The following is a 24,591-nucleotide window of genomic DNA, read 5'->3' as shown; positions in this document are numbered from 1 at the left end:
GGTTTTCAGTTTTCACTTCCTTTTTCACCTTTTATTCGTAAAGATTTTGTATTATACGGTATGGCACCATGTCAATTACCAGGGGGTGATATTGGTTTCAAAGGGTGGCTTTCTTGTATAACAAGGCCAACGGAGGCTTTACTTCTTTCATCAACACAATTGCATCGACACACCTATTATTAACATGCTATATAACTCGCATAAGGAGAAAGGCCAACATATCTTTGTGGAAGATCAACTAGTTAACTCCTGCTTTTCAACATGGCAAGAATTCAACTATTCAAGAGTCTTATATATCTATATATGTCAAGCTCTTGCTTTTCAATCAAAGTTATTAAATTTAAACCTTATTTCAGTTCACTATTTGGAAATAAAGAGTTTGATTGACATTGTTCCTATTGATGCTAAAAAATTTAGTAACCAAATAAATCTAGAGGTTTGGTTTATGTAAGATAGAGGTTGGTTTATGAGAGCCTCTGATGATCTGAGGTGTAACACCCATCACTTGAGTTAAATAATTGCTTGAGTAACGAGTGCCACATTTGAGCACTACCTCACTTAAATATCAAATGCACTTCCTACAATTCTTTTCATTATTATAAAGCTTATTTTAGGCATTACAAATCATTTGCAGGCATCCTTACAATTTGGTAGCAAAACCAAGAACACTTGGGACCTTTTTGGGTTAAAAATAGTGAGTGATGCCGCGACTTGAAGGAAAGGGTCATTGTGACATTAAATCGCGATCAACATGGTTACGATGAGACAAAATCACATAGTGACGTCAAGGGTGTAATGCACTTACCCAACCCAATTGTCGAGTCCGGTTATGAAGTGTCACAATTAAATTGATTTAGTCTAACATCAAACTTTAGTCAAAATATTTGTTGAAAAACTTTATTACTTTATGATGAATATTTCTTACAACACGAACCTTAAACCAAACATAATTTGACTACCTCAAAAATTCAAATTCTAAGAAAACTATTTAATTACAAAAATATCTAACCTCGAGGTGAAGCTTTTGAAGGTACCCTTTTTATTGTGCATAGCATCTTACTAACAATGTTCTTTGGTTTTACAAGGTTTGACTTGGCCCCCCTCATCTTACTAACGAGTCTTGTAAACATAGGCCAAACTCTTGTATGTTCAAAAAAACTTATTGAGTTTTTTTTTCTAATATATATAAGTAATCCCTCATCTTGCTGAGGTATTAAGTAAAAAAGGAAATAAACATGCTAGCTCCATGTTTTACTTAAATGTTCGTGCTTTATCTGTTGTGGTAGATTCAGATACAACTTCTGCATTTCTTTGTTGGCGGATAGATCACTAAACAATCATTAATTGGTCGAGCTTATAACTAGTTGACTAGTGTAACACCCCTAGGCAAATCCTACATCGTCAAAGCATGGGAGAGACCTGGGCTATATAAAGGGGTAGCAACACTTAAGTGGTAAGAGGCCTTTTTGGGGTGTACAGGCACTCCTAAGAATACAACCGTGAGAGTCATGTGCGCCCAAAATAGTCAATATCTTACCGGGCAGAGTGTTGCCTATGACATTTATTTGTATCAAAGCCATTCGCTGTGCCTCTTGAGCAATGGTGGGGCAAACCTCATCGAGGACGCTGAGTCCCTAAGAGGGGATAAATGTAACACCCCTAAGCAAATTCCACATTAGAAAAGCATGGGAGACACATGAGCTATATAATGGGGTAACAACACTTAAGTGGTAAGAGGCTTTTTTGGAGTGTTTGGGCACTCCCAAGAACAAAGTCGTGAGGACCATGTGGGTCTAAAGTGAACAATATCTTACTGAGCTGGGTGCTAGATATGACATTTATTGGTATCAGAACCACTCGCTCTACCTTTTGAGCGATGGTGAGACAAACTTCAGCGACGACGCTTAGTCCTTAAGGAAGGGTGAATGTAACACCCCTAGAAAAATCCTACGTCGGTAAACCATAGGAGAGACGTAGGCTATATAAAGGGGTAGCAACACTTAAATAGTAAGAGGCCTTTTGGGGGTGTATGGACGCTCCCAATAACAAAGCCATGAGGGTAATATGCGCCCAAAGCGGATAATATCTTACTACTTAAGTGTTGCTGCCCCTTTATATACCCTAAGTCTCTAGCATGCTTTGCCGATGTGGGATTCGCCTTGGATGTTACAGCTAGTTTGACGATTTCTAGATGTTTTATCATACTAACAAATTCTTATTTTTACCTTGCACATTTTACTTTCTTTCTCTTTTTCCACACATTTATGGTCATGAACAACCATTCACCTTTATCTTGAATCGTAAACCCATAATTTCAAAACTTGGCGAGTTGCTGCCCACATTGTCATCGTTGAATATAAGTCTGATTCTACGCTCTATTCTTAATAGAACTTCTATTACATCGTAACCTTTAGCTGATTCTCTTATCTCATGACAGTTTTGGCATATTTACCGACATTCAACTCCCAAGGCCACTGGTAAAAACCCACGCCACACTGGAAGAATTAACTTTATTTCATCTTTTTTACTTTTACCCTACAATCTGGTTAAAATGTTGTTTGGATTTCACCCTTGTAATTCACCCTATTTGCGATACTATGTTTTTAAAGTGTAACCCATTTTAGCCTACAGTATCCAACAGACTATTATCTGAATGACCGTTCGAGTTTACGATCTCCCTTATATAATGGTTTTCTATGGAACTAACTCTATGGTGGGTATACTCACAATAGATCCTCATCAAAGAGGAATAGTCTTAACAGACATAACTATCACTTGGATAATTCTTATCAGTACCTCTTTCTATCAAGAGATTCCAACTAGCCCCTCTTTACAACTTAGACTATCCATAGTACATACGATTAAACATCATCGTATAAACTACGATTTCAACGAAACCTTATACTAGGAGTGAATCTTTTGTTACTATTTCAAGACCTCCCTCTAGCATACAAAGTTTGTTTGAGCACTTTTTAGCAGTTCTTATTGGTGGATCCTTATCTATGATTCTTAAATAAATCCTTTATCATTTGCCTATATACAATGTATTACTGTCACGTCATTCCCATATTTGATTCTTGTTGGGTTACCACCATATACCTTATCGACTTCCATGTTTACCATTTTGGCAGACTTTTTCCATTTCTATTACTTTTTTCCTTTTTCGGAGGATTCCTTAAACCCATTGGTTAGCTATCACTTGTTAACATTTGCATTTTTTTTCTAAACCTTTTTCTTTATTTGCGTTATTTTCCATTATTATCGTCTTGTCGGACTACCCCATTTTTATTATCCCAGTGGACTATCCCACATTTATTGTCCCAACAGACTTCATATTTTGCCATAGTCGAGCTATAGTCTTACAAATCATACCCAATGTTTAATGTTCTGGCAGACTCTCAATGTTGCCTTAGTTGAGCTATGGTCTTACACATCATAGCCCATGTTTAATGTCTTGACAGGCTCTCTATGTTGCCATAATCGAGCTAAGGTCTTACACATTATACTCTATATTTAATGTCCTAGCGGACTCTCTATGTTGCCATAATCGAGCTCCGGACTTACATATTATACCCCAAGTTTAATGTCCTAACGGACTCTTTATGTTACCATAGTCGAGCTATGGTCTGCACATTATACCCTATTACAGCCCATCCATTCTGCCTCACTTCTAACCTTAATGCTCGAACACCATAATGTCCTCTCGGCAAGACCTAGAGCTTCGAATATCATAGTTTGCACCCAACAATTTTAAATTGCGGTAAATGGAAACTACATCTCCTAAACTATCCGATCAATCTTCCACATCACCAAATTCTAACATCATCTAACCCGTCAATAATTTTCCCTCTGTACCCCATCGTTATAAGCATGCAATTCATGTATTTCATAAACATATTATCATAGAGTACAATGCCTTTTAGGCATGGAATCAAAACCATTCTATGCATAACAGAATACATTTGTGGATCCTCATATACCTACATAATCTTGTACATGAAAAATATTCTCAATCAGCAGAAATTATACATCATCACAGAACTTTCTCTCTGAACTTAACGCAAATTCATGATAGCCATACAACATTCTAGGCATGAAGTATAGAAACTCACCTGATGCTTCTTTGCCTACTCAACTTAGTTTTTTCGAACATCAAAGCTTCCATTCTCCTGGAAACTAAGCACTACAACCAAAGTCATAAGTTAAGCCCAACATTTCAGTTGAAAAACTCAGTTTCTAGAAATATGCAGAACCCCCTCAAAGGTTCTGAAAATTTTTAACTCTATTTCTCAAATTTATCGGCACCGAAATACTTCAATTTAGATATTTTACAATTTAGTCTTTAGCATTATGAAAACACCATATTTACTATAATTTTACTTTAACATCACTTTGTGTTTAATTCACTACCATATTACACTTCAATTAGGCCTCCTATCATAATACTTTATTTCACATATCAAAATTATTTTACATTTTATTTTACGAGTTTACCACAAATTGTATAAAGTTTACTCATTAGGTAACAAGAGAATTCAAGGGTACTTACCTATCTTCCACTAAAAAACACTTGTTCTTTCATCTCCATATCACTTGAATCAACTTCTCGATTTCTTTCCTCAATAACATGTCAGAAACATAAAACTCCTCACGAGAAATCTCTACTATAACATCACTTCCTTACTTTTCCAAAAATATTAAACTTGAAAACATGATAAAACCTTAATATTCATGCTTTGTTCTCTTGATTTCAAACCCTAACTTGATTTTCTTATCCTCCAACATGAACATATATTGTCTCCACATGAAACTAAACTCTCTATGTTGTTGCTCTATTGGTTTCACTAAAATCTTTAAAAAATTTTGAAGGGTTGAAGCTTGATTTGGTTAAAATTGTGGAATAGACTAAAATGAATGAAAGTGAAAGTTTCCTTCATATATTGATGAAAGTAGTGTGAGAATGGAAGAAAAATGATGGATAATTATACATTTTTCCATCATAAAAATTTATTAATTAAATAATTAAAATATTAGAATATAATAAAATAATTCCAACATCATCATTTCACCCAATGGCTTAAATTTTACCACGAAATCATAAGAATTTTCTCATAAATATCTAATTATAAAATGACTATTTTTCCTTTGAACTTTCTTTACAATTTCATGTTGGAAAAATCTCAGTTTAAAAACAGTATTCTTGCATAGTGGAAAACTAAAATTTTGAAAATCGATCTAGTTTGTGATGTTTATAGCAATAAACCTTAACCAAATTCATACCTATGTTTTCAGCTTAGCAAACGTTCGCTATTCCCGACTTGAACCAATTGAATCAAAAAACAAAACTAGAAAAAGTTCTCTCATTTTGGGGTGAAAACAAATATTCTTTAATCTTAATAGAAATCGATAGATTTGTTATTCTGGAAAAACATATGTAATAGTTGAGAATAAGTTCTCTCTATTTTTTGGCAGGATAACAATATTTTAAAGTTATTCTAGTAGCTCTACCGATGCCATCTCTTTATAGGAAGATAAGGTAGAACCCTTGTTAAGTTGTAGTAGTTTATTTCAAATAGAAAAAACAACATTTTACTTAGAATGGAACTAGGGTGGACGACACGCCTTAGTATTCCTACTAGGTTTTCTGCCCCCTCATGTCCTTAAGGGGTTTTTAGACGTCTCCTTTTTGTCCCAATACTCTATAATGTGATTCAACCCCATTCAGTTTTTCTATTTCCCAAAATAAACTTTAATATTTATATATAAAAAATTTTATTATCCTTATTTTACCCCTAACAAATTTTGAGGATTTTACTTCTTCTAAAATTTTGACGATTTTACCCCTAGTAAAATTTCGAGAAAATATGTTTAATATTTCACAAATCAACAACTTCACTATGATAAAATGATTTATTTTCATTTTCGGGCTTCAAAACCATCCAAAAAAATAAGCTCATTCTTTCGATCATTTTGTAAGTAATCCATATAGGACTGCAAATGGATTGTTTCCAGTTTCATTTCTATTTCTTTTTTTGGAAACCTTAATTAATTTTCAAATGATGTCATTTCTCCATTTCGAAGAAAACCATAATCATTTCTAATTGTTTCTCATTTCTCATTTTCTATTTATTTTGTTCATTTTTATTTAAAAACATGATTCATTTCTAGTTTCAACGAGTGAGCGGAGGGATCGATTAGACCTACAAAGTTGAAGCAAAAATGATTTATAATTAAGTTTTGACTTTTCGCATATTAATTATTAACTTATTTAGTTACAAAGTCATTCTACTATAGTATCGTGACTGAGTTCTCCTTAACGACATACTATTACGAAAGTAACTACTTAGTGCTCATCCAATGATCTTGTCATTAGTGTGTTACCCTCATAGGATATCCTTGATCTCTTTGGGATAATATTCGTTCTCCAATATGATCCTATTCTATCTCATAATAACCATTACATCTTCCTTTATGAAAAGTCAATCACTATTAAATAATGATCAAGTCATCCCTCACAAAGACGGATAACCCGTGGCCACGTTTACTTTTCATCAACCATGTAATGCCAATGAGAGGATGTAACACCCCTAACCCTTGAGTGTCGGAGTATCACCAGACTTTACGAATTAAATACGAATATTTCATAACATTTAATATACATATTAGAAACCAATTATAAAACACTCATATTGCCCATTGTATGAGCCTTAGAGACTCAAAATAAGCAATAAAAGTAAATCAGAACTAAACTGGAAACTCAAACAAATTTCTTAAAATTTCAAAATTTTCCTTAGGTGTAGGGGACACACGCCCGTGTGGCCAGGCCGTGTGGGAATTCGATGTGAGGCACATGACCGTGTACTAGCCCTTGCCCATACTCGTGTAACTCTCTAAATTGGGTCACATGGCCAAGCCACACGCCCGTGTGCTAGGCCGCGTGTTATGAAAATAAGGTGTAGGGGTCACACGACCAAGCCACATGCCTGTGTGCTAGGCCATGTCCAAAAACTGGGCATTCTGTTTCTCAATTTTAAAGATGCAGGAGACACACGACCAGACCACATGCCAATGTGTTAGGCTGTGTGTCACACACGGCTGAGACACACACCCGTGTGGACAAAAATAGGCCATTTTAAGGCCACTTTTCTCACCCATTTTGATATTAACCTATACACAATATTTTAATACATCAATACACCCCAAATGAGCAATCAACACAAGCCAAAATCATGTTTTAAGCATGACATAACGTCACAAATACTCAATTACTTAAACTTACCTATTTAATCTATATTATTGATTTATCAAAATCTACTACTAATTACATACATACAAACATATATCATTCACAACCTATTTTCAAATTATTTCATTTCCAAACCAACCCTATACATTGCATATAAAGAAAAATATACGTTGTAAAAGCTACCGGATTAAGTTGGATAGTGTGGCTTGATGTGTTGATCCGATCTCTCGACCTCAAGTTAGTCTACAAGAACGTTAAACAACATAAGTAAGCTTAATGAAGCTTAGTAAGTTCGATAGGTTAGACATAAATCTTACTGAACTTAATATAATAAATTAAATAGTAAATTAATCATGCACTCTCCCTATCAAATACAACATAAATCGATGAACTCACTTCTTTCAAATCAATATAAATAATAAACGATAATTCTTTCAATCTCAATCACATAAGTCATTTACCAAATCTTACTGGATTGGAGAACGACTTACGGATATTAGTGCATCATTTTCAGAAGCCTGAAGGCTAAACAGAAGCACGTAAGTGCTAAACAGAAACCCGTAAGGGTTGAACGGAAACTCATAAGAGCTAAACGGAAACCCATAAGGGTTAAACAGAAGCTCAAAAGAGCTGAACGGAAACTTATATGAGTTAAACAGAAGCTCTTGAGAAGTAAATGGAAAATAAACACGAAAGTTAGCAACAAATGCTGAACTTCGGTTTACTTGGGTAATTTACAGTCAATTCTTCCTTTGCAGTCCTTTGCCACAAAACGATTATACTCAATCCCGCGTTCCATTCGTTTTGAGTATTGAATTCAAAATTCATAATTTTAACATTATTTTACTTTTATTAATAGATATAAATAAATATATAATATCATTCATCAATTTAATATACACATATTAAAGTTTAACCATACAAACTTACCTGGGTTAAATTGTAAAATTTGTAGTAGTTTAGGGACTATTTTACTAATTTCCATTTTTCACGATTGTCTACGGCCTCTTGATCTAAAATATAAAATTATTCATTCATTAGCATATATTTCAGTTCCAATTCACTTCACAATTAATACCCCTCAATTTTTAAAATTACACAATTACCCCAACTTTTACAACTTTTGCAATTTAGCCTTACTAACTAGTCTATCAAATGAGCTAATTTTTCTCAATTGATAATTTATCTAAATATTCTAGACTATTATACAGCTCTTGATATTCAGAATTTCAATACCAAACCCTAATACTTAACTTTTTCATAATTTGGTCCTAAAATCAATATTTAACAAAATCACTTTATAAAATCATCATATAACAAAATTAAAGCTCTAAATCCATGTTTATTAATCTAATATATCCTTTATTCTTCAATGGTAACTTCCAAAATCTTCAATCAAATAAAAAACTAAGGTAATATCTAGTTGGACCTAATTGTAAAAGTCTAAAAAATATAAAAATTACAAGAAATAAGCAAGAATTGAACTCACTTGAAATAAAAATATGAAAAACCAACTGTAGGAGCTCTCATATGGCTATTTTTTGCTGAAGATTGATGAAGAAATGTCTAGAAAATCCTTTAATTGCTATTTTATTTGTTTAATTTTACAAAATTTATAATTTTGCCCTTAGTTCACGTTGTTTCATTATTTATTTTCTACACTCATGCCGCCCAGCCATTTCATTAAGGCTTAATTATTCTTTAAGTCCTTCCTTATTTTCCATTTAAACCATTTAATCTCTATTTCATTAATTAACAATTTTTGCATCTTTTTTAATTTAGTCATTTTTGATTAATTGACTATCAAAACATTAAAATTTTCTAACGGAACTTTAATACTACCTTAATAATACTCCGTAAATATTTATAAAAAATTTACAGCTCGGTTTATAGAATCGATGTCTCGATACCTCATTTTCTAAACCACTTAACCTAATAAATCCTTATAAAACACAAATTACTAATTCAAAAATCTTCCTAAAATCACATTTAACTCGTAAATACTAAATAATAAAATTTACGAGCTTACTCATCAGATTTGGTGATCTCGAACCACTATTTTCGACACCACTAAAAACTGGATTGTTATAAAAGATATCATTTACCCATGTTTTGGTTTATGAATTCCACTATTGTGAATGACACTACATACTACAGAAGTTGTACACTCAACACACCAGTTTTCGGTTCCTTATCTATTTGAATTTACTTACATCAAAGTGTACAAGTCACACATACATAATCCGTCATCCACTTATGATTTAAGTATGTCACACTATGGATGTTAGAAGTGAATAAATCTATAAACAGATTCAAGATCTATTCTGCTTGGGTCTTGTCCAATGTATTGTCAATCTAGTCAATCACATTTATATCTCTATCTTTTGGGAGTCATCCGCTCCGATGCCTAAGACAAGACATCTCCTCAATTGGACTTCATAGACGATATATTAGTATTTCAATTGATTTGCTCATTTTTTATTAGAGTAATAACATGTTTAGGTTAACCTACTAATAACAACTACTTTTTCGTATTACAATTTGATCACGTAATACCGCTTAGTATTAGTTAAACATTTATACAACCAATCAACAACATTTGCTTCCATTTTGCTTTGTATGCAAAAATCATTTGAGGACAATAATACAAATTATATTAATTTAATTCATCAATAGTTTTATTAATCAATCTGTTCGAAAAAATTACAAGTGTATATTGACAAAAATACTACACTTAGAGCACTAGATCCATAATTCCATCATTGTTTCATTGGTTACTTATGGTAAAATCATAGCTCTAATCCATTCTTTTTCTCATTCAGCTTCAATTTAATCATTCTTATTTTTAATTTCAAAATTTTCCCAACATTTTTCACTCTCTTAAAATTTAGTTTATACCCCAGAGTTAGTTTTCTTAACACACGAGTTATCTTCTTTACCAACACTAATAATTCCTATTTTATTCCCTTCAAAAATTCTAACCTATGCCATCTCATATTAGTACTATTTCTATCTCAAAAGGTTTTTTAGAATGTTGCATAAGGTGCATGCTAATCAGGGTAATAAAAGAGCTCGAAACTCCTAAAAGGAAGACTTCCAAAAGGCAAAGTGAAAATACAAGTGCCTTCACATAACTACCTAAATAAAATGCATCAAAGCTTATTGCCTTAAGGGTGCCTAATAAGAAAATGATGGTGAGTGTGACTCCTTCGGTGGTCACCATTGTCGATGAGGCTTGCCAAACTAAACCCACCCTTTTGGAGAGCTTTTTACTACTAATGGAGAGGATGTTATCTATTGGTTGATTCGATTAGTGATGATACATGGCATAGGTGGATGAGAAATGGCTTGATTCTTGAAAAGGAAAAGGGTTAGTGATACTACTGGTTATGTTTTACCCGTTCATGTTATGCCTACTAACTCTTCTCCTCTTTTATCATCATTACCAATGATAATGTTGACTACAGATGTTGCGGCCTAAAAAAGCCATGGACACCACTATTGTACGAAGGGTGTCATAGAGATTATGGTGAAATTATAAAGCTAGTTGCACATATTTCTCATTTAGTATGCACTTACAAACTCTTCTCATTATTTTTAAGTGTCATTATGAAGCCAATTGCACGTGTTGCTCATGTTATGTCCTTACCTGTCATGAATACCTTTAAGCTAGGTCATGTTGAATGGGTGGCAGAGATTATAGTTGTGTCATTATGAACCCTTTTCACAGTGGACGTATTTGCCTACTAATGGTTTTCCTCTGGATATATTGTAACACTCCTATCCCGTATCCGTCGCCAGAATAGGGTTTAGAAGCATTACCAGAGTTTTCATATCAAACTCGGATATTTTATATTACTTAACATTTATATAAAAAATTAATTTTAAATTAATTATATTGTCCCTTATATGAGCCCTCGAGACCCAAAACATACATTTGAAACAAGTTGGGACTAAATCGGTAACTCAGAGAATTTTTCATGAAACTTTAAAAAATTTTCCTAAGTGCAGGGGACAAAAGCCCGTGTGGCTCACACGGCCAAGTGACACACCCGTGTCTTAGGCCGTATGGTATTTGAAGTAGGGCACACGGCTGTGTCCCCAGCATGTGTAACTCTCTGACTTGTAATACATTTAAGTGCAAGGGTCACACGGCCAAGCCACATGCCCGTGTGCCAGGCAGTGTGAAAATTCCTATGCATTATGTTTTGAATATTTAAGATGCAGGGACACACGGCTAGAACACACGCCCATGTGCTAGGGCGTGTGTCACACACAACTGAGACATACGCCCGTGTCTTTGCTCGTGTAGACAAAATAAGGCCATTTTCGAGCTTTATTCCTTACCAAATTTCACCTTTCACCTACATAAACACTTAAACACATTCACCAACCAATTCAAGACATTTAAACCAAGCCAAAACCAAGTCTTATGCATGATACTTCATTACATGTATTCTTATACTCAATCTTACTTAATTAATCAAATTTACATATATGCATACTTTATCAATTATGCTATCTCCATCCACTCATCCATATGCTTACCATCATTAAACCATTTGAATTTCACACATCAAACATGGTAAGACCATATATATAAATACTTTTCAAAATATACCAAACACAAGCCATACCAATGGCTAGTTACAACCAAAATATTTAAAATGCCAACAATGGCCAAGTTAACCTATACATGCCATTATAACCAAAATTAGTTTCATAATTGTACCGAAATAGGTTGATGGATAGTTTGAGTGATATCCTCCATCCATATGCTTACCATCATTAAACCATTTGAATTTCACACATCAAACATGGTAAGACCATATATATAAATACTTTTCAAAATATACCAAACACAAGCCATACCAATGGCTAGTTACAACCAAAATATTTAAAATGCCAACAATGGCCAAGTTAACCTATACATGCCATTATAACCAAAATTAGTTTCATAATTGTACCGAAATAGGTTGATGGATAGTTTGAGTGATATCCTCCAAGCTTCCAAACCAACGAGCTTCCGAGTACTATAAAGCATAGGAAATACAATTGAGTAAGCATTTAATGCTTAGTAAGTTCGTATAACGGGAAATTAACTTACCATTCATTTACTTATATAATAAACATGCATAATACATCCAAAGCAATTTGGCAATTAGCCTAACACATATAACCTTAACAAACATTTTAGTCATGTATTTCATATAAATAACAAGAACAAGGATAAACTCATCAGGTATAAAGTTTCCAAGTATTTCATGCATATATAGATAACAGTTTCATTTTGATTTCACATGTTCTCATGTCAAAATTTCACCAGTTGAATCGTTTGAAATCTCGATGGATACGTGGTTAGTACACCTGAAGTGTACAATACTATAAATCTGTCAATTCATATCAATGAGTGCTTTTATAAGCACTTAAACAGAAAGCCCTCTCTCAAGCATTATAATAGGAAACTCATTGAGCCTTGTAACGGAAAGCTTATCCAGGCAATACAACGAAAAGCTCACAAATAGCCTATAACGGGTAGCTCCGAAGAGCAATTAATGGGTAGCATCGAATAGCTATATAACGGGAAGTTCAAGCGAGCTCTAACGGGAATCTCACAAAGAGCCTTTAATCAGAAAGCTCACGAAGAGCCATATAACGGGACGCTCATAAGAGCTGTTGTGTGCCCACAACACATGTAGGGTAACAACCGATCGGGATGCTCCAAAGAGCATTTAACGGGAAGCTCGCAAGAACACTATAACGGAAAGGTTGAGAGAGCTTGTAACGGGACGCTCTTTAGAGCTATGGTATGTCCGCAATAAATGCAAGACCACTACCTTTTCGACAAACAAAACCCTATATCCAATCGAATTTCATTCATTCAAATGGGATTTAACATTTATCGGGTATTTTCTGGATATATGATCAGATTTCATATACATGACCAATACACAATTCACATACAAATCATTCAAACCAGTTCAAAGATATAATTACACAATTAAGTTACACGAACTTACCTCGATAAAGTTCGTGAGTTGTAATCTACTAATCCGTTATTTTTTCTTTACCTCGATCTAACTCCGTATTTTATCTTTCTGGATCTATACGAGTAAATTAACTCAATTTAATACAATGTCATACTAATTTCAATCCAATTTACATCTTAGGCAAAAGTACGATTTTGCCCCTATACTTTTCATTAATGACAATTTCGTCTCTTGGCTTGGAAAATGAAATTCATGCAATTTAATCCTTATTCCAAGCCCAAATGAATTTTACATGTATTAATAGCAGCCCATGTATTTCACAATAATCAGAATTTTTCCATGAATTTTTACATTTTTACAATTTAGTCCCTAAATCACATTTTGATAAAAATTCCTTTAACAAAAGTTATTTATCTATCAACAACCTTTCATTTTCTACCATAAAAATTAATAATTCAACTATATTCATCCATGGAAAAATCCTATAACTTTGTAAATTAATCCTCGAAATAGCTTAATTATGCTATTACAATCTCGGAAACATAAAAATTAGTAAAAACGGGACTAGAATTCATACCTAATTAAGCCAAGAAAGCTTGTTTGAGCTATTTTCTCTTAGCTAGGGTTTCCATAAAAAAATTTGGGAAAGATGATGATAAATGATGATATTTTCTTTATTTAATCATTTATCATCTTTTAATATCTTTTATTTCCAATTTCATCATTTTCTTTAATTAAATTTCCATGGATGAATCATCATCCTTATCTACTAACTTCTCTTAATGGTCTATTTATCATATAAGGACCTAAAACTTTGAATTCCATAGCTATTTGATACTTATAGCTACTAGAACCTAACTTTTACATTTAATGCAATTTGGTCTTTTTATCAATTAGACATGTAATCGGTAAAATAATTTAGAGCATAAAATAATATTAAAATAATTTTCTTTACAGATTCAGATTTGTGGTCCCGAAACCACTGTTCCAATTTCACTGAAAACGGGTTGTTACATACTTCGAGCACATTACTCATCTAAGAAGATCAATATGAAAGGTAATAACGCAACACCTTAATCTCTAATCAATCAAAACCTTGACTTGGGAGGGAGTCTCATTGATATTTAAGGTAGTGCTAACAAAATTGGCAGTAAACGCGAAATGCCTCAAAAGGAAGTTAAAATCAAGCTTCCAGAAGAATTGGTTGCGTCAAAGGAAGAAGAGGAGCGTTTGAAAAAAGTGTTGGCCACTAAGAAAAGGGTTGTGGTAAAACTGAAGAAAAAGGTGGCCACTTTTGAGAAAGAGCTTGAAGCTTTCCGTAAGGAAAATGAATGGTTGAATAGGTGATAACCTTGAAGGGAGAAGTTGTAATGTCTTCTCAATAAATTGATGAGTTGAAGCTATCGATGAGGGAACTTGATGGTTTTGTTTAAAGTTAAGTCGCATTAAAAAAAGGTGAAAAAATAAGAGTTCGTTAAGTTAAAAGAAAACCACCGCTAGGCTAGAAATATTGTTTAGGAGGAAGCCTCTGAAAAGTATACCAGAAATATTATCCAAGTCCAAGTTGTGACGTTGGCATGTATTCAAATACTGCATGGGCTAGTTGATTTCTCTTGTGTCCTTTCGGTAGTGATTAACACTGTACTATAGTCTTTAAATATGAAAAAAATACTAGCGAGGTGCATGCGAATTGGAAGAAAGAAACTTTGTATTCTTGGTTGTTTAACCTTGCTTCTCCTTCTTCGCCAACCATTGAAGACCCTCATTAAGATGGCAACATCGAATATGACGATGAAACAAATATCCTCATTATCGACACTTTAAACGTCTTGATTACTCTTCCTTCTCTTCCCATGCCTTAGTGTTTTTCTTTTAATTCTGTATTTCACCTTTCACCAAATGTACCTTTCCTACTAGAAACAAAGATTGTTATTATTTTCCTAGTTTCCTTTGTAGCACTTCACTTGTCTTTATTTTTTATTCTTATTTATGTGAACTTACTCGCGTCCATGAAAACAAGTTGGTTATGGCATTATTTGTAGAAGTCTTTGAAGGTTGCATCTGGCAAGTTTTCAACCATTTTTAGAGAGTTGGGGCCCTAAGAGGCCTCGTTGAAAATGACATTAGGCCTCTCAAAAGCTTCGCGCAAGAAATAACACTTGCTAGGGGTGATTGGTTTTGTTCGGTCAGGTTTTAGATTTTTTGAACCGTCTATCATACTTCGGTCGGTTCGGCTCAATTCGGTTATCGATTTTTTCATATTTTTTTTTGTTATGATTTGTTTAGATTTATTTAGATAAAATGAGCTTTATTTTATGGCTTTTGAATATTATTTGTCAAAATTTCAAGGTCTTTTTCATAAATATTTCTAATAAACAAAAAATATTCAAAAACTTTTAAAATATTTTCATATTTTAAAAATAAAATATTTTTTTATATCATGAAAAATAAATTTAATTATATATTAAATAAGAAATAGAATTTAGTTCAGTTCAAGTAATTGCGATTTTTGAACTTGCATTCCGTAAACCTCCAAATACTTCTTCGAGTAAACTTTCTTTATCAACCCTAACACTTGCCTTATAACCTGAGAAAGGCTTTACAAAAAATGCCATCGGGCTTTTGGAAAGGCCTTTGCCAGAAGCCACACTAGGTTTTAAAATACCATTGTTAGAGTCTTACTACGCTAGTAGTCGATACAGTGAGTTAGGGCCCTAAGAGGCTTGTAGAACATGGCACTAGAGCTTTAAAAAGCTTTAGTCGAAAATAACATTGGGGCATTTTGAAGGCGTATGTCGTAAATGGCATTGGGGCCTTAAAAGGCTTTGACTAATACGACGCTAGAGCTTTGAGAGGCTTCACCGATAACAACATTAGAGCCCTCGAAAGGCCTACATGAAAAGTGGAATTGGGCCGTAAAAAGCCTTTGTTGGTAGTTTTTTTTTTTTGCAAGAAGAGGCCTCAGTTGATAAGGTACTGAAGCCTTTAAAGGCTTCATCGAAAATGAGATTAGGCGCAATTGGAGGGCAAATACTAAAAGATACACTGGGCCTTAGGAGGCTTCATCTGAAATTACATTAGGTGGAGGGTGGTTTACATAGTTTGAGGTGCAGAGAGCTTCTAGGTGAAGGGCGTTTCATATAGTGAATGGTGTGAAGTGCCATTTGGTTAGAAGGTTGGAGGTGGTTGAGATAACATTCGGATAGAGTTTTAGCATTTTGTGTCTGTCCATTGTTCTTCTTGAAGGAAGGTGTATTTATAAATGGAGAAAGGCTTCAAATAGAGCTTCATCTAATAATGATTTTCTTGTAAAGTTTAATCTTAGATATAATTTAGGGTGTGAGCTAGATTGATTTTTTTTTTTTTAGATTGGGAAGCTTATGAAATGGGTCAAATTTTACTTACCGAATTATTAAATAAATGCGATCCTATGTAATGGTCCTTAAGGATATTTCACCGGTACTTCCTCGAATAAATTATGTAGGTTGTATTCATAAGGCATAAGAAATGTTTTGGCATTAAGGTATAACAAGACCGTAAGTCAAATTAAAGCAAGCAAAACAAGTCATGTAATTTTCTTAATGCTACTTATCACGAATGTGCAACAATTAACTAAGGTCAAAATTGTCGAGGAGCGTAGCTCATCCTTAGTGATACACATTATATATAATCCCCAATAAGGAGAATACAGGTATAACAACAGACTGTAAATGGAGGGTTTTAGTCGCTCTAAAAGTTTGGCATGTCATTAAATCCACTAATTGTGGTTGTCCACGCCTAATCTCCCTTGGATAAAAACACTTACCTACACAGCTCCTCCATGATCCCAGACTTATATAATGTGAAACCGATCAAAACCCTTTTTCCTTGGTTTCAGATGTATGCAAATATATAGAGAGAGAGTTGGGGTATTATGAGGGCGTGTTTCATCAGAAACGAGGGGGGTGGAAAGGGTGGGGGACTAGTGGAAGGTTAGATGAGGAAGGCCAAAAAAAGACTGAAGGGAGAGGTGGGTTTTTCACCAGTAACGAGGGAAGAGAAGGGAATAACCATGATGATGAAGATGATCCTTTGATTCTTCTAAATATGCCCTTCCCTTATAGGGGAATGAACCATCCAATCTTAATTATATTTTTTATCTGTCTTTTTTAGTCTGAAAAACACCCCTTATCTTCCTCAGTCCTTCTACCTCCCTCTTTAATTAATGACACCATCTCACTCTCTCTCTTATTTACTATTCTTCCTTCATTGCATCTTAAATAGGAGAACCCCATCGGCATCTACTCCACTCTCCTGTTTTCATTTATACACTCTTTTCTTTTCTTCTCTTCTCTTCTCTTCCTTTCTCTTCGTGTCTCAGTGGTGAATACAAGGACAGTTAGTTTATCATTTTTAGTTTGCTTTCATGGGGGTTTAGCAAAGGGCTTCTTACAGAGTTTATTGGCATTCTGTCCACCTCCCCATCATGGAAAAAGTCCGTATTTTTCCCCTCTGGTTTTTCATGGAGGTGGGCATACTGCCAACTGTGCTCTGTTGGCTTCTCTTTGTAAAATCCTTGTGATGCATTTCTTCCAGCTTTCGTCTCACTCTGATGAACTTCCAGGTAAATAACATGCATAACATATGTACCATGATCTCCATCTATATTTTGCAGTTTTTTACTATTTTTCTTTCGGTGAACAACAATCATGTTCGTGCCAGGTTTAGTGTTGACACCTTCTGGTTATCTATGTATTGCCAGGTAACTTTACTACTTCATACGAAAAGAAATGGAATGAAGAACATTTTACCATCTATTTGGTACTTTCATCATGCTAGCTTCTGCTACTTGGAGGTTTTGATTATCAGTAGTTAGATATGTACTGACTAGTCTACTGAGGTTTGAGGGTGCGTGCCACCAACTTGAGGCACTACCTTCTGTTTTCTTATTTCTGTAACTGGTCTTATTTTAAACCCCCTTTGAGTCTTTGACTGCTAATTAAGAACCCTAACTAGGTTTTACAGATTAATTTTTCTCTACTTTCTCCTTTCCCAAGCAGCAATACTTGTTACAGTTGCAGAACTTCTATGTGGGGTTCCATAATCCATTTAGGGTTTTATGATTAGCTTCATGTTTATGCAGTCAAGGTCCATGAAACCATTTTTAAGTGTTGAAGGATCGATCCCTGAATTTGATATCCAATTCCAAGTAAAACCCCTTCGAAACAAAAGGGAAAGTGTGTGGAAATTGCATATTTATCCTTGAAAACAAAAAAAACCCAAGGGCAGGAACAAGAAGATTTTGTCAGAGTTGCATGAGACCCAAATGATAATTCCATTGAAGGGTTTTGAATTAGAAACTTTTAAAACTTATTATTTTGGTTTCTTGAGAGGTTTATGAGCAAGTTAATTATCAGATATCAGATTACACACTTGAAAGCAAAAAAGGATTTTTAATGTTCATGGCCTCATGCATGATTGCGCCACCAACTTCAAAAATGTCAGTCATTTATTTACTTCGTTTAAATATTGTATATTTTTAATTAAATCAGACACGGTGCACTAATGAATCTGTAGGGCAGGGTCTCTTTTATTTAGGGGCAGCTAGCCCTAGTACCGGTTGCATTTTCTACACCCTCCTGAACACCTTATACATAGCCTCATGATTGAAATACTGACAAACACCATTAAACAATTGTTAAAACGCAAACAAAAAAGGGTAGGTAAACATCCAATCACCTAATTTAACTCCGGTGACTCCACATCGATATTTTCACTCTGGTTCTATATAATTGAGCTTGGTGAGAAGAAAAGTGACGAGGATTGGTGGTGAGGATGCAGAAGCATGAGAATGTACGTTAATACAATGCAGGATTAAAAATAAAAGAATGAGAACCCATGTGTTGGATGGATGTGAAGGGTTTGAGTTTTACTAGTTGCTAGGGAAAAAAGGAAAAGTGGGGTTTAGACGGAAAATGGGTAACATTATCTTGAATGTGATATAAGATATGTATTCATTAGGTCTATACAGAGTAGGTTATCATGAGCTTTGAACGTGTACAAATGGAGGATATTGGTGAAGTCAGAGGTAGCTACACTGCTGGGTCGGAGCAGGAATTTTGGGTTTTGGGGTAAACAGAGTGGTGCTAGTGGACCATTGTCTGCCTTGACTACTTATTATTTGCTGCATACATAGAGCGGGTTTGGGTCAATGCGTGAGAGAATTTTGGTCAAGAGTACGACTAGGTAAAAGATGCTTATGACTCAATCAATGGGGACCATATATACTCTTACATTTCAACTTGTTTTCCTTTTTTTACGTTATATGTTTTGTTGGGGCAAGTTCTGGTGATGAGTCGGCCCTGCAACAAAGTTGTTTGAAGAGGTATTTTGTTTGATCGTCAGTTATGTCGCGTCTTCTTCTGTTGGTTCCTTTGGGCCCTCTAACCAGCTGCAATATACCCTTCACTATCGGAATTTATTTCATTTCTTTACTATCATAAAAAAGGATTGTTCACTTTAAATATTATTCTTTTCTGAATGGTAGTGTTATGTGGCAAGGCAGCCATGTGAATGGTGGTTAAGAACAAATAATTCTCTTGAGATGGTTTAGAAATTTTATATTAGTAAAAAACGTTTTAATGAATTGGGTTTAGTATTTTAATGAAAGAAATCCACTTGACGTGAGTACATGACAACTGTTATAAGTTGGGTTATGAATGGGCCTTAATGATTCGCCCCATTAACAGAGAAGTCGATTGTTTCGTTTTTCTCTGTTCTTCAATTTTTAACATAAAAATCCATATAGATTTAAAGATTCTCGCCTATATGTAGTGCATTATCCTTCGAACCTACAACTTAATTTAGGATGCCATGTCGTTTTAAATAATTTTCATTTTTCAAATAAAATATAAGTGCAAGTTAATCTGCGTGTTAATAAGGTTCGCATAACAACCTATTAATTTATACCATCATAAAGCTTCTCTACTCTTGAAACACAAGAAAATTGCTAGCAGTTTCTGCTACAATGGTGATACTTAAGCGAGTTCCGGCTAAACCAATATCCCCTCCCTGATTGTTTGGGGAAATGAGAAGAAAAAAAGTCTCTACTTTGTATGTCTAACCATAAAGGAATATATATACAAAGATCCAATCTAATCCGTCAGAAGTAATGACAAATCAGAGCTTTGAGGTGCATGCATGTGATGGCGTAGGCTATCTCAATCTTAATCTATAAGTGCTACTGCCAGTTTTTCCAGGTTGATGATGCAAGACGTTGTTCCTTACATTCTTCAAAAGGCTAGCCTTTCCAGTGAGCCAGCCAATGCGTCTCTAAGATTGCCATTAGTTATAAGTTGACAAGTCCTCCTATCTGGGCTCTCATCTATTTCATCTGAATCGTTGGATGCTCCCATACCACTTGTTGCACCCGCAAGAGAACGTTGGTATGAGAAAGGACTGGGCAATATCCGCCTTTGTATAGGCAGAGCAGCACCAATTTGCCCTGGCTCATTAACAGGCATTAACTCTGCTGTTGCACTTGCGCGTTGTTTTGTGGCATCGTCCACATATAGCAGATCATCAATCCTTGCTGTTATGTTGAAAGCTAGGCTTTCCATCACTCTCGAGTAGCTCTCAAGGATTGCTTGTCCTACATCCTAAAATAACCAACAACAATTTTACTCTATTCTCTTTGCCTTTAGCATATTTCAACAATCCCCAAAAAGAAAAAGGAAAAAAGAAGATGCAAGTTCATGCGAAATCTTAATAAACACATGTTATTGATGGAGACAGGTCCACAGGACCTATGATGCTTTAAGAACTAATTCATGGTAAGATGAAGTACCTTGTTATGCTGAATTTTGCTCACGTCTAAAGAAGTCTGAGGAAGGCCTGGAAACCGTAGCCTTAAATTCTGTAAGAGTGTCTCGGCCCGCTGAGCTAAAACCTTAGTCGTTTCTATGTCACCAACAAAACCTTTAACTTTGCCACCCCATGATGACTTTCCAACCTTTGCACGTAGTGAATGCCTTTTTGAGTATTTTTGTTTCCAAATATGCACAGAAGCCTCAACCCTGTTAGCTATTTCGAGAGTAGTGTACTCTGATGATTGGTCTAAGTAATCAAGAAGACACTCAGGGAAGAACTGGTCAGCAGTTAAGTAACGATACATGCCCTCACCCAAACAGTCCTTTCCACACTGGAAGACAAGTAAAAACGGCATAAGGAATCAATGATTATGCGCATAAAATGCTCCCAAAAGGAAGGAAAATGGAAACAAAGATGCATGAGCAATAGTAATCAATCAAAATGCATAGTGTGTGAATACATGTCACAAATAAGCTCAGAATCAAATGACACTTTCAGGAACCTAATAATACATAAATACTCGATACAAATTAGCCTCACGGTTTCTCTTTTTGAAAATATATTTTATTTTCTCATGCCACATGAAACAATTTTGTATACTAGGAGCAGTCTCCAAACCTTGGGTAAGCTCTTGAGGTAAGCATTTGGGATTTCCATCTCAGCCAAGACATTGCTGTTTATTGCCATAGCAGCCTTAAGGATCTGGTGCGTACATTCTCTACACTGCTGCAATCTCTTTCTTGAGTCTTCAGATAAACCAGAAGGGGGAACCTTAGGAAATGGGAGCCACCACTTCTCTTCCTGCCTAATAGATGGCCACTCAGATGTCGAAGATGAAGGAAATGCCTCAATTCCATCGTTATCGGAGATGACCACCCCACGATCAGCATAACAATATTCAGAATCATGAAAGCTATCAAGAATGCTTAGCAGCATTGCATCAAGTTTCTTGAGTGCTGGGAGGTTTACATATAGATCTGAGCGTGGGCGGGCCACCATAACCTCAAAGGTTCCCCCTCCTGGAAACTCTTGCAATGACGGTTTAAGCTCCACTATGGAATCACTTACACACAGAAGCCAGTCCATCTCTCTACGCCACATCATTTTCCTTTGTGGTGATAATGGCTCTAATTTCCATAGTTCCCCAAACACAGAAGCTGCAAGAAGTTAACAAATCGATTCAGATTTGAAGTTTTTAACCTCTTGTTAATGATGAGCCAAGGAAAAAACTAGAACAGAAATGAAATGCTAGAACAAGAAACTAACCAGAAAGATTTGTAATGGCATTGGAGATGGCCAGAGCAGTACAAACTCCTTTCCCTCCACCTGACATATCTTCTCCAAGCAAAAGTTTAGCAAACCTTTCCTTCATCAATTCTATTTCTGCAGTAACATCAATAGTAATTCAAACACAAATAAACCTAAAAAAACACAGAGGAACAGCAGAGTCAAACTAGACTTTGCAGAAAAATCTGTCCATATTATTGGGCTTTGTTCGATTGAGAAGTCCGATTTGTACCGAAAACTTGGAGTCGAGTTAAAACTTAAAACGTAATAATAAATGGGAAGGTATAAAGCCAAACATAGTTTTAAGAGATCAAAGTAGATAACAGATCTAAACAACCGTCACTAACTAACTACGTTGGTATATGCATGCAGCAAAAAAGATTCAACCAGAAGTCTTCGATCTTTACCTAATTAAAATTGCCTCCAAAACCTTCAATGAAGGGACAAATTCTACTCTCAATTTAGTTAAGCGCTAAATAGAAAATAAAAACAAAAGTGCAGTGAACGCACCGGACATTTCGGCCTCCGATACCTCCGCCTTCGTCGTCGGAATGACCACGTGTCTTCCACCGACGACCGGCAACATCACGGGAAGTCGCTCTTTGAAACTAGCACCGTCGACAAGCTCTGACCCCGCGGGGGGCGAAGAGGTCAAAGAACTCGAACCACCTCGGTCAAACCGACGACAGGAAAACCCACTTGAACTCTCGGATTCACTCACGTCGGCGCTCAAATTGTAACTCTCCAACTGCTCGCTTATTTGATCGAAAGATTCCTCAGACGAAATGCTCCCCATTCTTCAAGTCAAAGATCAAATGCTCAACAAACTTGCAAATGGTTTACCTATTCTTGCCGGCATTATGGGGCCGTACGGTCGAGTTGAAAAAGAAGAAGAAAGAAAGCAAAATAATGAATGAAGAAATAAAGATTCAAAGGGAAGTATACTCTGTTTCTTTATTCGGCTTTGGAGGCCATATTGCCGTTGCAATGGAAGACAATGGCGGTTTCTCCTTTTAGTTGGCGGGTGATCATGGAGCGTGAGTGGCACGCCCTGCCCGTGTAGGGTTATGAAAGAATGTTTGTTTCACGCGATTGGAAATGATAGTGCCGCGTTTAATACACGATGGAGTTGGGTTGAGGCGTAAATGGGATAGTATGCGGTGTAGGTTAATGTGTTTATTAGTTTTTATCAATAAATTTATGGATCCCCCACCAACTTTACCATTCCTTTAAATTTGGTGGGTCTTTACTTATTTCCTTCTAAAATACTATATAAAATATATTTCTCTTTTTCATCTTTATTTGTCGATGTTCCAACTTCCTTTACCAAATTACTCTACTTAATTACGTCTCTAGCATTAATTAGGAATGGAAACCAACAATACTTCCACTGACTTCTAAGTTGTATATATTTTGATTAGTGAAAGTTTTACTATTAATCACTAAATTATGGTATGGATAAATTTTTGTTTCAATCATCGAATTATTCAAAGGATTTTATTTAAGTTATTAAACTATTCAAATATTTTTTTTATTTATAAGTTACTAGGCTATTAACTTTTTTCTTAAATGCTAGCGATCTCCAAGTGACAATCGGCACAATAGATCAATACCCATCAATGAACAGAACATACCTTATATCCAAGTCAAGCTGACAATCAATGTAAGAGATCGAAGAAAAAAGTTGTTTAAATTTTAATTTACAAATTCGTAATGTTCAAAGTTGTTTCATGAAAAAAGAATCTTTGATTTGTACAAGTAATGCGAATAAAGAAAATCATATACCATTGATTTTAACAACCAAATGACTTAAATGAAAACTTTTGAATAGTTTAATTATTAAATTATAATATTTTTAATCAAGTGAGAACTATTGATTATCAATTAAATTATGTGTTAATAATACATCTATATAAAGTTGTATCATCATTTTGACTATTAATGAAATTATCTAAGAAAATACGTCTATATACATATGCCTAAATGAACTGATTGCAACATGATTGAAACTTCGGGTGTAAAAACAATTTTTTAGGTGAACATTAGCTTTGTAGCTCAGAATTTTGAGGGTGAATTTGTTAAATTATCAGATACCCTTTGTACGAAATTTATAGAAAAAAAATTAACAAATGTAACAAAACCTTAGAATTTGGGTTATCGAGCAATTTTAATTAATTTGTTGAATCTGCATATAATTAATAAAAATAACCATGAATTGAG

General features: G+C 34.8%; 1 protein-coding gene and 1 long non-coding RNA gene across 2 annotated transcripts; one reads left to right on the top strand and one right to left on the bottom strand.

The window, feature by feature from the left end:
* The first annotated feature begins 17,044 nt into the window (after nt 1–17,044).
* LOC107905635 (uncharacterized) lies at nt 17,045–18,239 on the top strand. The gene is made up of 2 exons (XR_001686569.2): nt 17,045–17,839; nt 17,978–18,239. It is a non-coding gene; the product is annotated as an uncharacterized lncRNA (long non-coding RNA).
* Nucleotides 18,240–20,142: 1,903 nt separating this feature from the next.
* LOC107905636 (rop guanine nucleotide exchange factor 1) lies at nt 20,143–23,568 on the bottom strand. Its single transcript, XM_016832330.2, has 6 exons — nt 23,317–23,568; nt 22,882–23,168; nt 22,351–22,467; nt 21,703–22,241; nt 21,062–21,415; nt 20,143–20,873 (listed from the first exon to the last, which is right to left on the bottom strand). The coding sequence occupies exons 2-6, from the start codon at nt 23,165–23,167 to the stop codon at nt 20,508–20,510; spliced, it is 1,662 nt and encodes a 553-aa protein (XP_016687819.1). The 5' UTR covers nt 23,168; nt 23,317–23,568; the 3' UTR covers nt 20,143–20,507.
* Between the last annotated feature and the right edge of the window lie 1,023 nt (nt 23,569–24,591).

Source organism: Gossypium hirsutum, chromosome D05 (genome assembly GCF_007990345.1).
Source record: "Gossypium hirsutum isolate 1008001.06 chromosome D05, Gossypium_hirsutum_v2.1, whole genome shotgun sequence".
In the NCBI taxonomy this organism is placed as follows: Eukaryota; Viridiplantae; Streptophyta; class Magnoliopsida; order Malvales; family Malvaceae; genus Gossypium; species Gossypium hirsutum.
The sequence above is the reverse complement of the archived record's forward strand: the minus strand, read 5'-3'. Positions and strand labels throughout refer to the sequence as shown.

Bases quoted from the DNA above. Each gene is read 5' to 3' on its own strand.
- LOC107905636 (XM_016832330.2), bottom strand. From the start codon at position 23,167: ATGGGGAGCATTTCGTCTGAGGAATCTTTCGATCAAATAAGCGAGCAG. The intron at 22,242-22,350 runs GTTAGTTTCTTG...AACTTCTTGCAG, and splicing joins TGCCATTACAAATCTTTCTG to CTTCTGTGTTTGGGGAACTA. The intron at 20,874-21,061 runs GTACTTCATCTT...TGGTTATTTTAG, and splicing joins GCAAAATTCAGCATAACAAG to GATGTAGGACAAGCAATCCT.